The sequence below is a fragment of the Dipodomys spectabilis genome, unplaced genomic scaffold, assembly GCF_019054845.1.
Source record: "Dipodomys spectabilis isolate Male_0828 unplaced genomic scaffold, ASM1905484v1 ptg000042l, whole genome shotgun sequence".
Lineage (NCBI taxonomy): Eukaryota > Metazoa > Chordata > Mammalia > Rodentia > Heteromyidae > Dipodomys > Dipodomys spectabilis.
This window is the reverse complement of record NW_024870719.1, coordinates 6,201,058-6,219,840: the sequence shown is the minus strand read 5'-3', so window position 1 is coordinate 6,219,840 and position 18,783 is coordinate 6,201,058. Positions and strand designations below refer to the sequence as shown.

The window sequence follows — 18,783 nt, the reverse complement described above, 5'->3', positions numbered from 1 at the left end:
TAAGATAAAACATAGTAAACATCTTAAGTATAGGCCTTATCTGAAGAAATGAGTATAGGTAGAACTTGACATTTTTCTTTTTTGGTCTAAGACTGGGACTGGAACTTGGTATCTGACATTTCACTAGCTGGCTGACACTCTTATCTCTTAAGTCATGTCTCCAACCAAACCTTAAATTTTTTTTATTTTAATGAATTCTAAAAAGTATGTGAATTACTAAATACAAAAAAAAAAAATTAAAGCTGAACACTGGTGGCTTGCCCCTATAATCTTAAATACTTAGAAGGCCAGATCAAGAAAATCATAGTTTGAGGCCAGCCTGGGTAAAAAAAGTCCTCAAGAGCCCATTCTCAACAGAAGTTGGGTGTGAGCCGCATGCACCTGTCACACCAGCTATTGAAATAAGTAAAAATTAGAGGATTAAAGTCCAGGCATGTAGCAGGAATGAAGCAAGATCCCCTATCTCAAAAAATAAATAAAAATAAGCAGCACATGAAGAGGCTGGAGTTATGATTCAGCAGAAGAGTGCCTGACTAGGAAGCATGAGGCCCTGAACTGACAGAAAGAGAGAGAGAGAGAGAGAGAGAGAGAGAGAGAGAGAGAGAGAGAGAGAGAGAAAGAGAGAGAGAAAGAAAGAAAGAAAGAAAGAAAGAAAGAAAGAAAGAAAGAAAGAAAGAAAGAAAGAAAGAAAGAAAGAAAGAAAGAAAGAAAGAAAGCAAAGGTAACCAGGCACCAGTGGTTCATGCCAGTAATCCTAGTTACTTAGGAGACTGAGATCTGAGGATTGTGGTTCAAAGGCTAGAGTCTAATTCATGAGACTCTTATCTCCAATAAACTACCAAAAAAGCCAAAGTAGCTGGGAGCCCATGGCTCATGCCTGTAATCCTAGCTACTCAGGAGGCTGAGATCTGAGGATCACAGTTCAAAGCCAGATTAGGCAAGAATGTCCGTGAGACTCTTATCTCCAATAAAGCACCAGAAAACCAGAAGTGGCTCTGAGCTCAAGTGGTAGAGCACTAGCTTTGAGCTGAAGAGCTGAGGGACAGTGCCCAGGCCCAGAGTTCAAGCCCCATGATCAAAAAAAAAAAAAAAAAAGCCAAAATACACTGTGGTTCAAGTGGTGGAATGCTAACCTTGAGAAAAAGAAGCTTAGGGATGGTACCTATGCTCTGAGTTCAAACACCAGGACACACACACACACACACACACACACACAAATGAAAAGTAAAAAGTAATAAGCCAGGTATAGTAGCTCACGTCTATAAGCCTAGCTACTCAGGAAGCAAAGAACACGATTTGAGCCCTGTCATCCCAGTTATATAGAAAGCTTAAATAAGGGGATTGATATTGGCTAGGCAAGGCAGAAAAACAAGACCCTTTTCAAAAACAGAACAAAAGCAAAAGGGGATGGGGGGGGGGCGGTCTGCCTCAAGTGATAAGACATCTGCCTGCCTAGTAAGCATGGGGCCCTAGCTCAAACCCTAATACCACCTAAAAATAAATACATGAAAAGCAATTGATGAAAATTCTGAGCATTGTTTAAATACCCTTACATAGGAACAATAAAATAGTTACTAAGAACATATAGGTTTAACCTATGTTCTATCTATTCCTTTTTTTTTTTTTTTTTTTCTGCCTGGGCACTGTCCCTGAGCTTCTTTTACTCAAGGCTAGCACCCAATCACCTGAGCCACAGAGCCATTTCCAGCTTTTTGTTTATGTGGTACTGAGGAATCAAACCCAGGGCTTCATGCATGCTAGACAAGCACTCTACCACTAAGCCACATTCCCTGACCTCCTCTTCATTCTTTATATTTAAGTAGTAGTGCAAACCTTAGCAGCATAAATCAGGTTCTTCAAGGCTCCTTTTGGTGGATTATCTATAGTAAAAAACAAACACATAATAATTTGAGAAGACAGTACAATACTAAACAGACACCCAAATGATTACAGTTATGATCCCTCTTCTAATTACAACAGGAATTAGGAATAAAGCAGAATGGCCTTGAATCTACTCCCTGGAGGCTAAACAATAAAAGTACTGGAAGTAACTTTGTATTTTAAAGGGCTCTTCAGCAACTTCAATAACATATTATAATGAGAATTGAGAATTGACCTAAATGCAGACCATAGCCTTAAATAATCCTAAGAGTCTTTCAACATCCAAAATACAGCAGAATTAGGGGCTGGCAGAGTGGTTCGATGGAGGGGGCACCTGTCTAGCAAGTATAAGGCCCTGAGTTCAAACCCTAGTTCTGCCAAAATATGAATGGAATTACAACCCAGACTCAAATAACTTAATTAAATAAGCATAAACTCTATCAGAAAATAAGGATGATTTCTTACAAGATGAAATACAAAAAAGTACATATTCAACTCTCTTTTTATTTTGTAAATTTTAAAATTTTCTATTTTCTGTTTATGTGGTACTGAGGAATTGAACCCAGGGCTTCACACATGCTAGACAAGCACTCTACCACTAAGCCACATCCCAGCCTACAGACTCAACTTTCTAAGAGCCCCCTTTATCTATCTGTGAGTTCTGCACTTACATAAATGGTCAGAAAATAGTAGGTGGAAAATTCTATAAAAGATTCCTAGGCTGTAAACTATGCCTCCAGAGTAGCATGATGAAATTCATGTAGTCCTAGTCCTGTTCCCTACCTAAACCACATGTGATCCCTGTTTCCAGGGTGTCCACGCTGTATATCACTAGCAGCCATCTCAGTTATCATATGAGCTGCTTCAGCATCACAACTGAAAGATAATATACTCACATAATTTTTATTACAGTATATTGCAATAAGTATGTTAAATATTACTGTCATGAGTCTCTTCCTGTGCCTACTTTACCACTTTTATCACAAGTATGTAGGTACAGGATAACACACAGCATCTAGAGAGGTCATTCAGTGATAAGTCACCTTCAGGCACCTACTACAGAGCTTGGAAAGCACCCTCTGTGAATAAGGAAAGATTTCTGTGTCTGTTTACTTTGGGAATTTTAATTTTCTGGGCTGGAGGCATGGTTCAAGTGGCAGAGTACTTGCCTAGTAAGTGCAACATCCTCAGTTCAAACTCTAGTACCACCAAAAAAGAAAGAAATCAGTTTGTGAATGTAATTTTCTTACATGTTAATAACCTGAAAGAATTAATTCAAATTATTTCATTCTTAATGGATCTTTTTAATTATACAGTGAGTCAGGGGAAACAGAAGACAATATTAAAGAGGAAATTAGGTGAAGAGTATAAAGGACTTCTCTATACTATTGTTATAATTGGTACTAATTAATTTATTTTTCCAAAGTAAGTCCAGAAAGCAACCAGCAAAAGCAGTAATAACTTGGTATGATGATTATGGTAAAGTACCATATGACTAAAGCAAAAGATATATCATGAATTATTTATTTCTATAACACATTTTTTAAGCTAATCACTCATTCAAAGGCTTAACTTCCAATACAAGGGAAAACAATCATTAAAATAATTATAATGCGACTTTTTAAAGTATTACAACAAAGTTATGTTGAACATGAAGAGAAGGGGGGGGAGGAGGAGAGGGAAGGTGGCTCAGTGGTAGAGCGCTTGCCTTGTATGCATGAGGCTCTGGGTTTGATTCCTCAGCACCACACAAACAGAAAAACCCAGAAGTGGCACTGAGGCTCAAGAGCCAAAGAGCACCCAGGCCCAGAGTTCAGGTCCCATAACTGACAAAAAAAAAAAAAAGAGAGAGAGAACAGAGGGGAAGAGGTGCTACGTCTGTCTAAAGAAGTGCAGAAAGGTTTATTGAACACGTCTGATTCCAGCCACAGATAAACTATGGGATGGTGAGAGAAGGACTCTGTTTCAAAAACAGATGTGAACAAAGAATATGGCGCATTTGGGGACACAAAGGAAGTAGAAGAGCTAGTCATCATTTATCAAAAGAGGATGGGTCATGACTTAATACCTAAGTGAGCAACACTTTCTGACTCACTCTTCATTTCCAAATCCCAGTTACCATCTTCAGTTAGGTCTTCTCCAAGCACAGCAGCCCAATCTTTCATCTTTAGCAAGCGCTGGGTCAAAGACTTGACATTGAGCAGAGGAAAAACAAAAACAAGAGGGTAAAGCTTTATACTAAGGGCTTAAAAACTTAGAAATATACAACAGAAGTTTCCAAATCAATCAGCATAAACAATAGTATGTGAGCTCTTCTTTTTCTGTAATCAATGTATGTACACAGTCTTGAAAACTCCAAAATTCATTGACTATTATACCCAGCAAGATAAAAACTTACTCCAGTTAAAATTGTTTGTTTGTTTGTTTGTTTGGTGGGGGAGGGAGGGGGCGCCTTGAACTCAGAGCCTGGGCACTCTCCCTGAGCTCTTTGGCTCAAGGCTAGCACTCTACCACTTTGACCAACAGCTCCACTTCCAGTCTTTGAGTGGTTAATTGGTGATAAGAGTCTCATGCAGGCTTTTTCTTCCCAGGCTGACTTGGTAGAATCCCGGCTCCTACAAATGTTTCCTGCAAATATATCCACCGACTGAGATAAAAAGGACAAGGAGTCTTTATTAGCCGTGGATACTATGCCCCACTCATCAGGTAGTGAAGCACAGTAACCATGCTCTCTCACACTGTGATTTAAATAGCAAAGAGGCCATGCACAGGTGGCAGCATACAGAAAGGGCTGCACACAGGTGCCAGTATAAGTGACAAACAGCAGTTTCCAATAAAACAAAACCATCCCAAAACATCCTATTTACTATAACACCTTTCACACCTCCCAAGCTTCCTATTTACTATACTACCTTTCACACCTCCCAAGTTCCCTATTTACCAAGTCTAAGGCCAAACTACCTTCTGGGTTACTGGACGTTTCCTGAATTCTGCTACATTTCGGTAACCCTGATGCTTAACTTCTTTATTAGTTCATTCTTTTCTTTAGGTCTTTACCCCTGGAATTTCCCTTTAATGCTTTCCTCTATTTTTAATAATTAATCGTTTTGTTCTGATTTCACATTTTACATAAACTTCAATCATCAGACCTCAGCCTCCGGGGTAGATAGATAGGATTATGGAAGTGAGCCACCAGCACCCAGCTCAAGTTAGGATATTCCTAGGAAAGAATCATATAGCCATAACAGCTATGTGCATCTGATCATATAAAATACTATTTATCAAAATGAACTCCAAGAAGTGGAAACAAGATTTTTATTCTTCATTGCTGTTCTTGTTTTCATTTCCTTTTATCTTGTTTGTTCATTTATCTGTCTTTGGGAGGGGGAGGGGAGGGGGGACAGGGACAAAAATGGTGGGACAAAGGGCAAAAAAATGTAGTGGTGATACTCATAGACCCTATGTTGAAAAATAAACTATACAACTTGCAAATGGGGATGGGAGGGAAGAACTGGGAGAGAACAAGGGAAGGGGTCATGACATTGTTCAAAAAGAAATACACTAACTCATGTAATCGTAACTCCTCAGTACAATAACAATAAATAAATCAAAACACAAAACTTACTCTAGTTATTACTATATCAACTACAGAATCTGATAATGGCCCATTCTTACTAATAGATGGCTACAAAGTAGAAAAAAATATTTACTTCCATGACATTGCTCACATGATCCAATTAGGAGTGTTATTAACATGGGAGTAAATTCTGTATGCAATCAAATCATATCTTCAAGTGAGAAGTCTAAACAAAAAGATCATAGGATTTTTTTACTTATTCAAGTAAACAAATGGTTGATACTTCAACTGAGGTACAGAAAAAAAATTATAAAAGAGAATCAAGGGAAGTGGCACTGTGGCTCAAAGTGGTACAGTGATAGCCCTGAGCAAAAAGAGCTCAGGGACAGCGTCCAGGCCCAAAGTTCAAGCTCCAGGACAAAAAAAGAGAGAGAGAGAGAGAGAACCAAATTGGGAATGTTAGAAAATAAATAACAGGGGTTTTGTTTTTGTTTTCTAGAGTTAAGAAATACTTTTTGGCCGGGTGCCAGTGGCTCACGCCTGTAATCCTAGCTACTCAGGAGGCTCAGAACTGAGGATTGCAGTTCAAAGCCTGAACGGGCAGGAAAGTCCATGAAACTCTTATCTCCAATAAACCACCAGAAAACCGGAAGTGGCGCTGTAGCTCAAGTGATAGAGTGCTTGCCTTGAGTTGTAGGAGCTGAGGGACAGCGCTCAGGCCCAGAGTTCAAGCCCCATGACCGACCAAAAAAAAAAAAAAAAGAAAAGAAAAGATTTTTTAGCACTACAGATAATAAAATGACCATGCCATAAATTTCTCTGGGAAGATCCACCCTGCTCTAAAATTTTCACTGTGTAGTCTCTCTCTCCTGCCTTCAGGCTTCCAGGTAGAAATAACAGGGCCTACGGCTTTGAGAAGTTCCCATTTGTGTTCTGATTAGGAACGCAGAGTACAGTAAGTTTGGAGGAGAAAAGCACAGTCATCCCTTAGTATCCAAAGGAGATTGGCTCCAGGACATGGCGCACCACCACTGCCACCAAAATCCCTTATTTAAAATATATAACAGGGCACCCCGGTGGCTCAGACTTGTAATCCTAACTACTCAGGAGGCTGAGATCTGAGGATCACATTCAAAGCTAGCCCCGCAGAAAAGTCTTGTGAGACTCTTATCTCCAATAAATCACCAGAAAACCGCAAGTGGTGCTGTGGCTCAAGTGGTAGAGCGCTCACCTTGAGCTGAAGAGCTAAGGGACAGCACCCAGGCCCAGAGGTCAAGCCCCACATCCAACAATAAATAAATAAATAAAATTAAAAAATATATAATCTATACACATTCTCCTGTATTGTTTAAATCATCTCTGATTATTTACAATACCTACTATAAAGTAATACTATGTAGATAGGTGTTACACTGTATTATTTAGAGAAGTACTACAACGAAAAAAGTCCTCGCATGTTCAATGGAGGTGTATTTTATTTTTAATACTGTCAATCTGTGATTGTTAAATCCACAGGGGTAGAGCTTGTGGATACACAAAAGTCAACTGTATATAAATAATGAGAAACTGCTAGGTGCAGATGGCTCTCGCCTGTAATCCTTGATGCTTAGGAGGCTGAGATCTGAGGATTATGGTTCAAAGCCAGCCCAGGCAGGAAAGTCCAAGAGATTCTTATCTCCAGTAAACTACTCAGAAAACCAGAAGTGGCCTATGACTCAAGAGATTCTATCTTTTGGAGTTTTTTTTTTTTCCCTTCTTCACTATTTATTGATTGATTGATCGATTGTCAGTTGTTAGGCTTGAACTCTGGGCCTGGGTGCTGTCCCTCAGCTCTTCAGCTCAAGGCCAGTGCTCTACCACTTGAGCCACAGCGCCACTTCTGGTTTTCTAGTAGTTTATTGGAGATAAGAGTCTCACGGACTTTGCATCCTGGGCTGGCTTTGAACCGCAATCCTCAGATCTCAGCCTCCTGAGTAGCTAGGATTACAGGCCTGAGCTACCAGTGCCCGGCTAAAAGATAGAATCTTGAAAGCATTCGTAACAGCAAGCATTCTTAACAGCAATCTATGAGAGCCCTAGGGCCCCTTAAGAACTGTGACTGAGGGCTGGGAAGGTGGCTCAGTGGTAGAACGCTTGCCTTGCATGCATGAGGCCCTGGGTTCGATTCCTCAGAACCACATAAGCAAAAAGAAAAAAGCCGGAAGTGGTGCTGTGGCTCAAGTGGTAGAGCGCTAGCCTTGAGCTGAAGAGCTAAGTGACAGCACCCAGGCCCAGAGTTCAGGCCCCATGACTAGACCCAAAAAAAAAAACTGTGACTGAGTACAGGGGAAAGACTGAGTTAAACTGCTGGTTGTATAAGTGCTTATCCTATGTCTAAGTGAAGACAGGATTATGAGTGTCTGACCTACAGTAACCCTGTCAAAAGACAGGTTGAGTCCCTGTCTATACTTGTTTTACTGCTTCCTGATATCCTGTTAGCTACCTTTTGGAATATGCCCTTTTCATCTTTTCCAATAATGAATTTAAGCTAGTCCTGAACAATCTTTCCCTATGAAAACAGAAGATGGGGTGTCATCTTCAGTTCAATCATGTCTTTTGGTTGATTAAACTCATTCCTTATCCCATTGTGTTTTTAAAAGATTAGAGGGGGGGGGAAGGAGAAGGATTGGGATTAGGGGGGGAGGGGGGAGGCTGGGAAGGGATGTGAAGGGTAAACAAAGGAGGAGGCTGCAATGCTTGGTAAGAAATGTACGCATTATCCTGCCCATGTAACTGTAACTCCTCTGTACAGTATGTTCACAAATAAAATTAAATTAAATTTAAAAAAAAAAAAAAGATTAGAAAAGACACTGCATGGGTATATCAGCTAGACAGAACTGGCAACTTTCAATGTAACAACATTCATTTAACATTCATATTAGTCTTACATCTCATTATTTGATACATTTGCATATCTGTTTGTAGTTTGAAAGTATAAGAATTAAAAGAATATCCAAGAAAAAGGGGCTTGGGGAGAGGAAAGGAAATAAGAAACCTTCATAATAATTATTTTATTCCTGTGATTCGAGTCAAGCTTCAACTCAATTTATTTTGTAAAAATTCTACATTGCTTGGCCAGGTGCTGGTGGTTCATGCCTGGAATCCTAGCTACTCAGAAGATTGAGATATGATGCCGGGCGCTGGTGGCTCACGCCTGTAATCCTAGCTACTCAGGAGGCTGAGATCTGAGGATTGCGGTTCAAAGCCAGCCCGGGCAGGAGAGATCGTGAGACTCCTATCTCCAATAAACCACCAGAAAACCAGAAGTGGCACTGTAGCTCAAGTGGTAGAGCGCTAGCCTTGAGCTGAAGAGCTGAGGGACAGTGCCCAGGCCCAGAGTTCAAGCCCCGACAAAAAAAAAAAAAAAAAAAGATTGAGATATGAGGATCACAGTTCCAAGCCAGCCTAAGCAGGAAAGTCCACGAGACTCTTATCTCCAATTAACCACCAGAAAACTGGAAGTGGAGCTGTGGATCAAAGTGGTAGAGTGCCACTCTTGAGGCAAAAGAGCTCAGGAATAGCATCCAGGCCCTGTGTTCAAGCCCCACACTGACAAAAAACAAAAAAAATTGTTGATCTCTATAAAAGTACGTAACATCCCCAAACCTAGATTATTAAAGCTGGTGTGTGTATGTGTGTATGTCTATGCATATGTGTATCTGTATATATAATACTTTATAGTACTATTTTGAATGTTCTCTGAAAGTAAGAGCCATCTTGTTGTTCTTGTACTATATATACATACATATAGACATATATGCATATATACATATACACTCATATGTGTACATATACACATATACATGTATATGTCTGTATATATACATATATGTATACGTATGTGTGTATATGTATATATATATATATATATATATGTATGTATGTATGTATAGATAGATATAAAACCTTAACTATCCACTTGGTTTCACAAATTCTTTCCAACTTCCTCTTACTAACAGAGTAGATGATAGAAAAACCATTTTTCTCTTCCTTCTTTACTAAGTGCCCAGGCTAAAATACTGAAGACATAGAAAAGAACATATGATATGTTAATGCTACAAAACTCTTCTGCAGGAAGTGTTTGACAATCTGGACAAAATCAAAATAAAAGCTTTTGAAAGCAAAATTTTAAATGTTTGAATTAATATGAGATTCTAACTCAAACATTAAAACCAGGAGGGCCATTTACCTTGACATGGTTTTCTTTATCACTGAGAACTTGTTCTGCCTGTACTTTGGAGTCCTCAAATGTTATTTTCTGTTTGTTAAGTTCACTCACTTGTTCTTTCCAGACTTCAATTTCTTGTAAAAGCTGAAACGGAAACAATAGCAAAGAAATTCAATTCTTGTAATATACAGAGACCACTCTTGTATACATAGAAGTATCTAAGAGACAATAATACACAGTGCTGTCACACAAACGAGACAAAAATGGCTTGTTTTCAGAGAACTTTCAAGATATATATAATGCAACACACACTTAAACATTCTTCAACTGATTTACAGAATAAATTTATATCAAATGAATATACTTATCTGTTAGATCTGCTATTTCTACTACTCACATATCCCATATAATGTGCAGTATCTTATTTGCATTAAAAGTTAATTTTTTAATTTATTATGCTGTTTTGTACTGAAGATAATTGACCCTTAGAAATTCCATTTGTCTAGGGCAAATCCGATCCTGCATAAATATTCTACTATATATTTTAAAAAGAAAAGGAAGAATTTATGAACATGGAATAAAATTTTTCATTAAAAGATAGACTTGGGGGCTGGGAAGGTGGCTCAGTGGTAGAGCGCTTGCCTTGAGCTGAAGAGCTGAGGGACAGCTCCTAGGCCCAGAGTTCAGGCCCCATGACCAGACCCAAAAAAAAAAAAAGATAGACTTGGAGGAGAACAATAAAAGAGGTAGCAATGAGGTGCATTGTACTAATAACCTGACATATGGAATTGTAACCTCCCTGTACAACTACTTAATAAAATAAATACATAAAATAAATTTATAATAATTCCGGGGGGGGGGGGGGGGAAGACTTTCCAGGTACCATTGGCTCATGCCTGAAATTCTAGCTACTCAGAACACTTGAGATCTGAGAATCATAGTTTGAAGCCAACCTGAAAAGAAGAGTCTGTGAAACTCTTACTTCCAATTAAATACCAAAAAACCGAAAGTAGAGCTGTGGCTCATGAGGCACAGTGCTAGCCTTGTACACAAAACTCAGGTACAACACCCAGTCCCTGAGTTCAAGCCCCAGAACATGCACACACACACACACACAACCTATATATGTGTACATATATATATATATATATATATATATACGTATATATATATATATACACACTTGACTATATCAAAAGATTCACAAATCAAAACTTTAAAACAACTACAGACAATAATCTTAGCATGCAAATGCTTCTTATAAGTCAGTAAGAAAATTAAGGGGGGAAAAAGACTAAACAGAAAGTTCACAAAAGAAATGCTCCACATGTATGAAAAATAAAGTCAAATTCATCTAATATCTTTAAAACTCTATTCTATCAAATAGTAATTAATTGCTCTACAAAATTATAGCTTAATTATCATATACAACTACACAGAAACTAATTGTTTTCTATGCATATGTAACAGAATCAGATGTCACTGACATAAAACCAAATGAAGACTAAAGAAAAAAACTGGATTGACTATTCCAGTGGTCTAACGAGTTACTAAAGAGGTTGAGTAACTGAGCATGAAATCTTAAAATGTTAAAAGAACATTTAGAATTAGAACAGGGAATCAGTAAATACATGTTTGTTTTAAGAACTTTGATGATTAAAAAGAGGTGGAGCATAGAAATGGAGGAACAAAGAATGAACAAATGTAGCACTGGTGGCTCAGTGGTAGAGTGCTTGCCTTGCATGCATGAGACCCTAGGTTCAATTCTTCAGCACCACATAAGCAGAAAAAGCCGGAAGTGGCTCTGTGGCTCAAGTGGCAGAGCGCTAGCCTTGATCTGAAGAGCTGAGGGACAGTGTCCAGGCCCAGAGTTCAGGCCCTTTGACCAGCAAAAAAAAAAAAAAAATGTACTCTTTACCTGACTTACGTAACTGTACACATGTGAACATAGCCTTTAAAATAACAATTAAAAATTTTTAAGTTGGCTGAAAAGTAGTTATAAAGAATAAGAGAAACTTAGTCAGGTATTAAGAGTTCACATTTGGGGCTGGGAAGGTGGCTCAGTGGTAGAGGGCCTTGCATGCTTGAGGCCCTGGGTTCGATTCCTCAGTACCACATAAGCAGAAAAAGTCAGAAGTGGTGCTGTAGCTCAAGTGGTACAGTGCTAGTCTTGAGCTGAAGAACTGAAGGACAGAGCCCAGGCCCAGAGTTCAGGCCCCACGACTGGCCAAAAAAAAAGAGAGTTTACACTTGTAATCTTTGCTACGTGGGAGGCAGAGAACAAGAGGATCACAGTTCTAGCCAGCCCTGAAAAAATGTTCATGAGACTCTACCTCAACCAATAAAAATTCAGCATAATGGCACATACCTATCATCCCAGCTACCTGTGAAGGAAGCATGAATAGGAGAATCACTCACTATCCAGGCTGGACTGGGCATAAATGTAATACAGAGTAAAAAGGGTTGGGGGTATAACAAGTGGTAGAGTGCCTGTCTAGCAAGTATGAGGCCCTCAGTATAATCTCCAGACCAGGGAGAGAAAAAAAGTGAAAGCCATAGGAAAATAACATCAACATTCTAATGGGGGGGGGGGGGGGGGGGGGGGACTGCAACCCAGATGGTATCCAATGAAAATATCAGTAAAACAAAACAGTTTCAGGCATGAAAGTTCTACAAAAAATTATTTTTATCTCCTTTTTTCTCAGAAAGCTAGTGAAAAGAAAAAAATAAGTCTTAGGTACAAGAAATAGAAAATCTGGAGCTGGGAATCTGTCTCAGGGGCAAGAGGCTTGCCTAGCATACATGAAGCCAACGGGTTTGATTCCTCAATAGCACCTAAACAGAAAAAGCCGGAAGTGGCACTTTGGCTCAAATGGTAGAGTGCTAGCCTTGAGCAAAATAAGAAGCTCAGGGACAGTGCCCCAGTCCTCAGTTCAAACCCCAGGATTGGAAAAAAGAAGAAGAAGAAACCAAAGATCCAACACAGGAGAAAGTTGAGGGGAGTCTGCAGGAAAGGAGTGAAATGAAATCTCAGGACAACAGAAGCCTAACTTATCTACAGAACAACTTCTTAGTGGGTTAAAGGAAGGAGGTCCCCAAGAAGAACTGATTCAACAAAAAATTAAAACTAGTCGGGCGCCGGTGGCTCACACCTGTAATCCTAGCTACTCAGGAGGCTGAGATCTGAGGATCACAGTTCAAAGCCAGCCCGGGCAGGAAAGTCCTTGAGACTCTTATCTCCAATAAGCCACCAGAAAACTGGAAGTGGCGCCATGGCTTAAGTGGTAGAGCACTAGCCTTGAGCTGAAGAGCACAGGGACAGCGCCCAAGAGTTCAAGCCCCACAATCCAAAAAAAAAAAAATTAAAACTAACAAATAAATTAACAGAGGAATTCATGCATTCAGAAGAATGCACAAATAAGACATTGACATCTCTAGAAGAGAGTGTCTGGATGAATTAGATATAAAAGGAAGCAATTAGTATTAACCCTAAGAAAAATAAAAGGTTAGATAAGAAAATGTGTGATCAATGAACATCAGATGATTCACACTGAAAAACATTTAGGCAACTATGATAATAGAATCATAAGAAATCTTCCCCATGGGGCTGGGAAGGTGGCTCAGTGGTAGAGCGCTTGCCTTGCATGCCTGAGGCCCTGGGTTCGATTCCCCAGCACCACATAAGCAAAAAGAAAAAAGCCGGAAGTGGTGCTGTGGCTCAAGTGGAAGAGCACTAGCCTTGAGCTGAAGAGCTGAGGGACAGCGCCCAGGCCCAGAGTTCAGGCCCCACGACCGTACCCAAAAAAAAAAAATCTTCCCCAGTAAAAACTGTAACTTCACTGGGAAAACAGAAGGAAAAAATAATATGTGGGAGTGTCTACACTTGGGGAGGAGAGGGGAGAATATAAAACTAAATCTCTGTTTGACCTGTAGCCAAAATTTTTTTAAAACTTCAAATTATTGTACAAGGGGATTATAAATTAACATGTCCATTTACTATCCAGTGCCAGAACTCCTTCTATTTTTAGGCTCCAGACGGATAATTTCATCAACCTCCACTGGTATTCCCTGAACACTTTCAGTCTAGCTTTGAGAAATTGGTGCTAAAAGCTGTTTACTATGGTAACAGGAATGCTGAATACCCTGGCTTACTTCAGTTCTGGGAGAAGAGGGTACCCAAAGTTTTATTATCTGTACAATAGAAAAACCAAGGTATGTGTACATTATCCTGCTCTTTCACTTTCTGGGGAAACTTACCCATGTCAGTAATGAGTTTTCCCAAAACATTTATATTTACAAGCTGAACACTCTCCAGAGTACAAACCTGTTCCTGACTTTCCTGAAGTTGGGAATTTTCATTCAAAGCATCTTTTATTGTTCCCTTAAGTCGTTCTTCATTGATTTGAAATACTCTGAAGGTTGTTTTGGCCTAAATAAAATAAAATATATTGAGTTTAAAGCAATTAATTTAAGACTACTGCTCATCTCTACAAAGTCTCCCATACAACATGAAATTAAAGCAAGTAGCAAAAACATGCCAGTATTAGTAGAGGCAGCATAGTAAGAAGGCTGACCAAGAATCAGACTAGTTCTGGTTCTGCAGTAATTTGCTGTATAACCATGAACACATGATTTAACCTATTTTTTGGTGGTAGTACTAAGGTTTGAACTCAGATTCCTGAACCTATAAGACATGTGCTTTTCCACTATTACTACTACTACTCCTTATGCTTTCATTGATTTTCAATCTCTCTCTTTCTACCCTGGCAGGCTTATACCTTGATCCTATTTGTGCTTCCAACACAGTTGGGATGACAAGTACTTCTTGGAAACTTCATTTGGGCTGACCTCAAAACAGTAACCTTAATGATCTCAGCCTCCTGAAAAGTTAGGAATATAGATGTGAGCCACTGCTCACAACTATGATTTAACTTCTTGTAGCCTATTATATCCTATGCAGCAAATTGTTGATAACTATTTATTCTGCATCTCCTCTCTTAAAACTTTAACTCCATGAAGGTTTTTCAGTGTATTCCTGTAAAGTACCACACACTGCAGTATACAGCAATAGCGGAATAAACAGTGAAAGATGGAACTTTCCTGAAGTGCCTCAAGGAAAAAAAAATCCAAGATCCACTATTTCTCAAATCTCTATAGAATGTTATTTCCTTAACTACTAACAATGAAACTGAAATGATTTTCAAAAGCAACAGCCCTATCAGATTAATTCAACTTACTTCTGCTACTTGTGATTTGAGAGAATTTGATTCATCTTCTAGAGATTGTATCCTTTTTGAAATATCCGCCGTCTGGAAAGACAGTATCAGTCAATAAACTATTTAAACACCTCACCCTACAAGATGTGATATACATTAGGTATATTTTGTTTTGTTTTTGTTAGTCATGGGGCTTGAACTCTGGGCCTGGGCACGGTCCCTCAGCTCTTCAGCTCAAGGACAGTGCTCTACCACTTGAGCCACAGTGCCACTTCTGATTTTCTGGTGATTAACTGAAGATAAGAGTCTCACAGACTATCCTGCCTGGGCTGGCTTTGACCCGTGATCCTCAGCTCTCAGCCTCCTAAGTAGCTAGGATTACAGGCGTAAGCCACTGGCACCCGGCAACTAGGTATGGTATTAACTCACTTGTCCTCAAGTAAGTGCAGGACTAAATGAATACATCTTCTTACTTGACTTAGCATTATGCTGAAAAGAATTTTATATGAAAGCTACTCAACAGTAGCATCTCATCTCAACCTGGATATTCACTGCATTCATACAGGATACCACATTTCACTAAATAATCACAAAAATACCAAAATTCTCCTTATGCCAGATTTTAAAATGGAAAATTAGAATGGTTTTAAAATATCTTTTAAATCTAAAATAATTAATGACTATGTATGTGATTACTTTATCTAGCTCTGTATCTCTATTATCTATTGATCTATCTTTACCTGCCAACTTATTCATTTATGTAATGCTGAGGATTGAATTCAGGGCCTGGTGCTTGCTAGGCAAATGCTCTGCCACTTGAGCCACCAACCCAAAACTGAATTCGTTATATAGATTACTTCTATAGCACATGTAGAAAATATCTCTAAGAACTGGCAAGACAGCCAAGCACTGGTGGCTCACACCTGAAATCCTAATCTGAGGATTGTGGTTCAGCTAAACCAGGCAGGAAAGTCGATGAGACTCATCTCCAATAAACTACCAGAAGTGGAACTGTGGCTCAAAGTGGTAGAATGCTAGCCTTGAGCAAAACAAAAGAATGATCAAGATACTTATGGTAACATTTAGGAAGTGAAAAGTGGAGCTGGAAATTTTTGCCTTCTACTTTATGGCCTTATGCATTTTTTTGCATATAACTTTTGTCTTGTTTTATTCTCTGAAGCACACTCTTGCTGAGGAGGGGGCGGGGAGGGGGGGCAGCGAGGGGAGGGTATAGGGAGAGCTCCAGTACAACCTGGAGCTTGACATCTTTCTGCCTCTGCCTTCAAAGTGCTGTAATTAAAGGGACACACTCCCACATCTGGGCTGCATGTTCATGTTTTTGTTTTGTCAGTCAGGGGGTAAACTCAAGGCCTAGGCACTGTCCCTGAGCTTTTTTGCTCAAGGTTAGTATACTATCACTTTTTGTTGTTGTTGGTTGCAGGGCCTGAACTCTGGGCCTGGGCGCTGTCCCTCAGCTCTTCAGCTCAAGGCTAGTGCTCTACCACTTGAGCCCCAGCGCCACTTCCGGCTTTTTTCTTTTTGCTTATGTGGTGCTGAGGAATCGAACCCAGGGCCTCAGGCATGCAAGGCAAGCGCTCTACCACTGAGCCACTATCCCAGCCCCTGGACTGGTTTTGAACTGTAATCATCAGATGTCAGCCTCCAGAGTAGCTAGGATTAGAGGCATAAGCCATCGGTGCCCAAGTATTTTTTTTTTAGTGCCCATGTATTTTAACCAATGTCGTATTAGTGTTATAAACTCTAGACCTTTCTTTTTGTATATCCTCAAATACAAAATACTTACCAATTGTTCTTGTTCCGAATGTTTAGACTTCTCTTCTTTTAGCTCTTTTTCAAGGAATAGTATTTCATCTTCAAGTTTAGATTTGGAACTATCCAATTTTTCATAGGTTGCCTAAAATAGAAAGTCAACTTTAACAAGACAGACATAGAATTTTCTGATATAGTATATAAGTTGAGTATATTCAAACATTATATATCAAATACATAGTACAGATGATAGACAAATAATTACATAGATAGATATTGCTTGTTTTTATAGCATTAAAATGACAATTCTAGTCGTGGTCAGCAAATTTCTGAAAAGAGTCAGAGAGAAAATAGTAAAGTCAGGCTATGAAGTCTTTATCATGAACTATGTCACTGAGAAATAGAAATGATGCCTAAGTGAATTAATATGTTTGAATTCCAATAAAACTTTATTTACAAAAAAGGCAATAACTTCACTAAGTACTGTTCTGAAGCATGTTAAAAAAAATAGTAAGAAATCCAATTTAACATAGAAACATAATCACATAAAAATATAATCAAAACTAATCAATACTGCTTCATGTAATATTCCTTACTGAATGATAACATTCTCTACAACTTTTCTTAATTTAAAGTGATTTGTTATTGGATTATTCCAACTGGATTTTAAATAGTATAGTAAACATACCTCTGACCTTTGTGATCCTTGGTCAAACTTATTTTTTAAAATAACCAAAAAATAATACAGTAGTTTAAAAAACTTATTTATATATAGTTCCCCAACTTTGACTACTTCATTATAGGAATTCTTAACTTGAATCAAAATGTCTCTATTGGTTGGATTTTTACTTATAGAATCAACCATGAGACTTTGCAAAAGTTATATTAAATTACAGTCTGTACTCAATTATGACTACTATTCCTTAAAAAAAAACTTGTAAAATTCAAAATATTCAATGCAGCTAAAAACAAATATACCAGTAGCTTATATAAATGCAATTCTCTTGACAACAAACTGGTGTGTGTGTATATATATATATATATATTTTTTTTTTTTTTTTTGGTCGGTCGTGGGCCTGGGCGCTGTCCCTCAGCTCTTCAGCTCAAGGCAAGCACTCTACCACTTGAGCCACAGTGCCACTTCTGGTTTTCTCGTGGTTTATTGGAGATAAGAGTCTCACAGATTTTCCTGCCAGGGCTGGCTTTGAACCGCAATCCTCATATCTCAGCCTCCTAAATAGCTAGGATTACAGGTGTGAGCCACCAACGCCCAGCTGATATATTTATTTTATCCACAAAACCATCAAATGTCTTTGCTTCCTAGATGCTGCTCTTCTACTAATATGCCAAATGGCTTTCTGTATTTATTTACCAATCTAGTAATAATTTCTACTAGTTCTACAAATAAAATGGAACAATTTCAACCAGTGCTTAAGCATATTAACAAGTAACAAATGAACATAGAAAAGACTAAAGATTTCATTTGAAATTCAATCAATTTCATATTTCTTTGGACTCTCCATGGGCATTCTGAATCATGACCCAGATATTCCGATGATTACACAATGGGTGGCTGTGATTGGCCAAGCTAAACTGAACACGTACACCAAAGGTACAAGGTCTACTTATCATGAGCAGAAGCAGACTACTTACTCACCACCTCCATCTTCAACAGTCCTGAGACACTCCCATTGTCTTTTTCTAGGTAAACTACAAAGTACCATGCTTTCCTTTCCACAACTAGCTGAATCTATCTCCGCTCAGGAAAGTTAACTATGTCTATTTCAGACTTCTCATTCAGTCCTTAACTGGCCATGGTGGGAGTGTTTACACCACAAACCTCAACAAGTGCTTTTTAGAGAACAGTCACATATAATGCAAATCAATAGTCTAATACTAATTAGATCTTACTATATGGAGAGGAAAAGAAATGTTACTATAACTTATATAAACTAATTTCTAAAATTCTAAAATTTCCTAATAATCAATTTCTATTTTATTATTTATTACTAAGTTTCTGAAAAGGAATTCTATTTCCTTTCTGGAACAAACTGTGTCACAAAAAAAGGAATGACTACCTTAATGCATTTCTCAGGAATGAAGAATGAAAAACTTCTTTCTGCATATCTCTG

At 38.6% G+C, this 18,783-nt stretch overlaps 1 protein-coding gene across 11 annotated transcripts in view; it reads right to left on the bottom strand.

Annotated features, from left to right (window-relative positions):
* Positions 1-18,783, bottom strand: part of Mia2 (MIA SH3 domain ER export factor 2) — a 94,130-nt gene that overhangs the window by 33,449 nt on the left and 41,898 nt on the right. For 6 of the 11 annotated variants that reach the window (XM_042677800.1, XM_042677797.1, XM_042677805.1 and 3 more), the window contains 6 exons: positions 16,686-16,796; positions 14,903-14,974; positions 13,990-14,094; positions 9,687-9,809; positions 3,950-4,070; positions 1,834-1,880 (listed from right to left, as the gene is read on the bottom strand). In XM_042677800.1, coding sequence (XP_042533734.1) covers positions 1,834-1,880; positions 3,950-4,070; positions 9,687-9,809; positions 13,990-14,094; positions 14,903-14,974; positions 16,686-16,796 — 579 coding nt within the window. Of the gene's footprint in view, positions 1-1,833; positions 1,881-3,949; positions 4,071-9,686; positions 9,810-13,989; positions 14,095-14,902; positions 14,975-16,685; positions 16,797-17,339; positions 17,367-18,783 lie in introns of all 11 variants that reach the window. The other 5 variants (XM_042677796.1, XM_042677804.1, XM_042677802.1 and 2 more) reach the window with 2 other exon arrangements.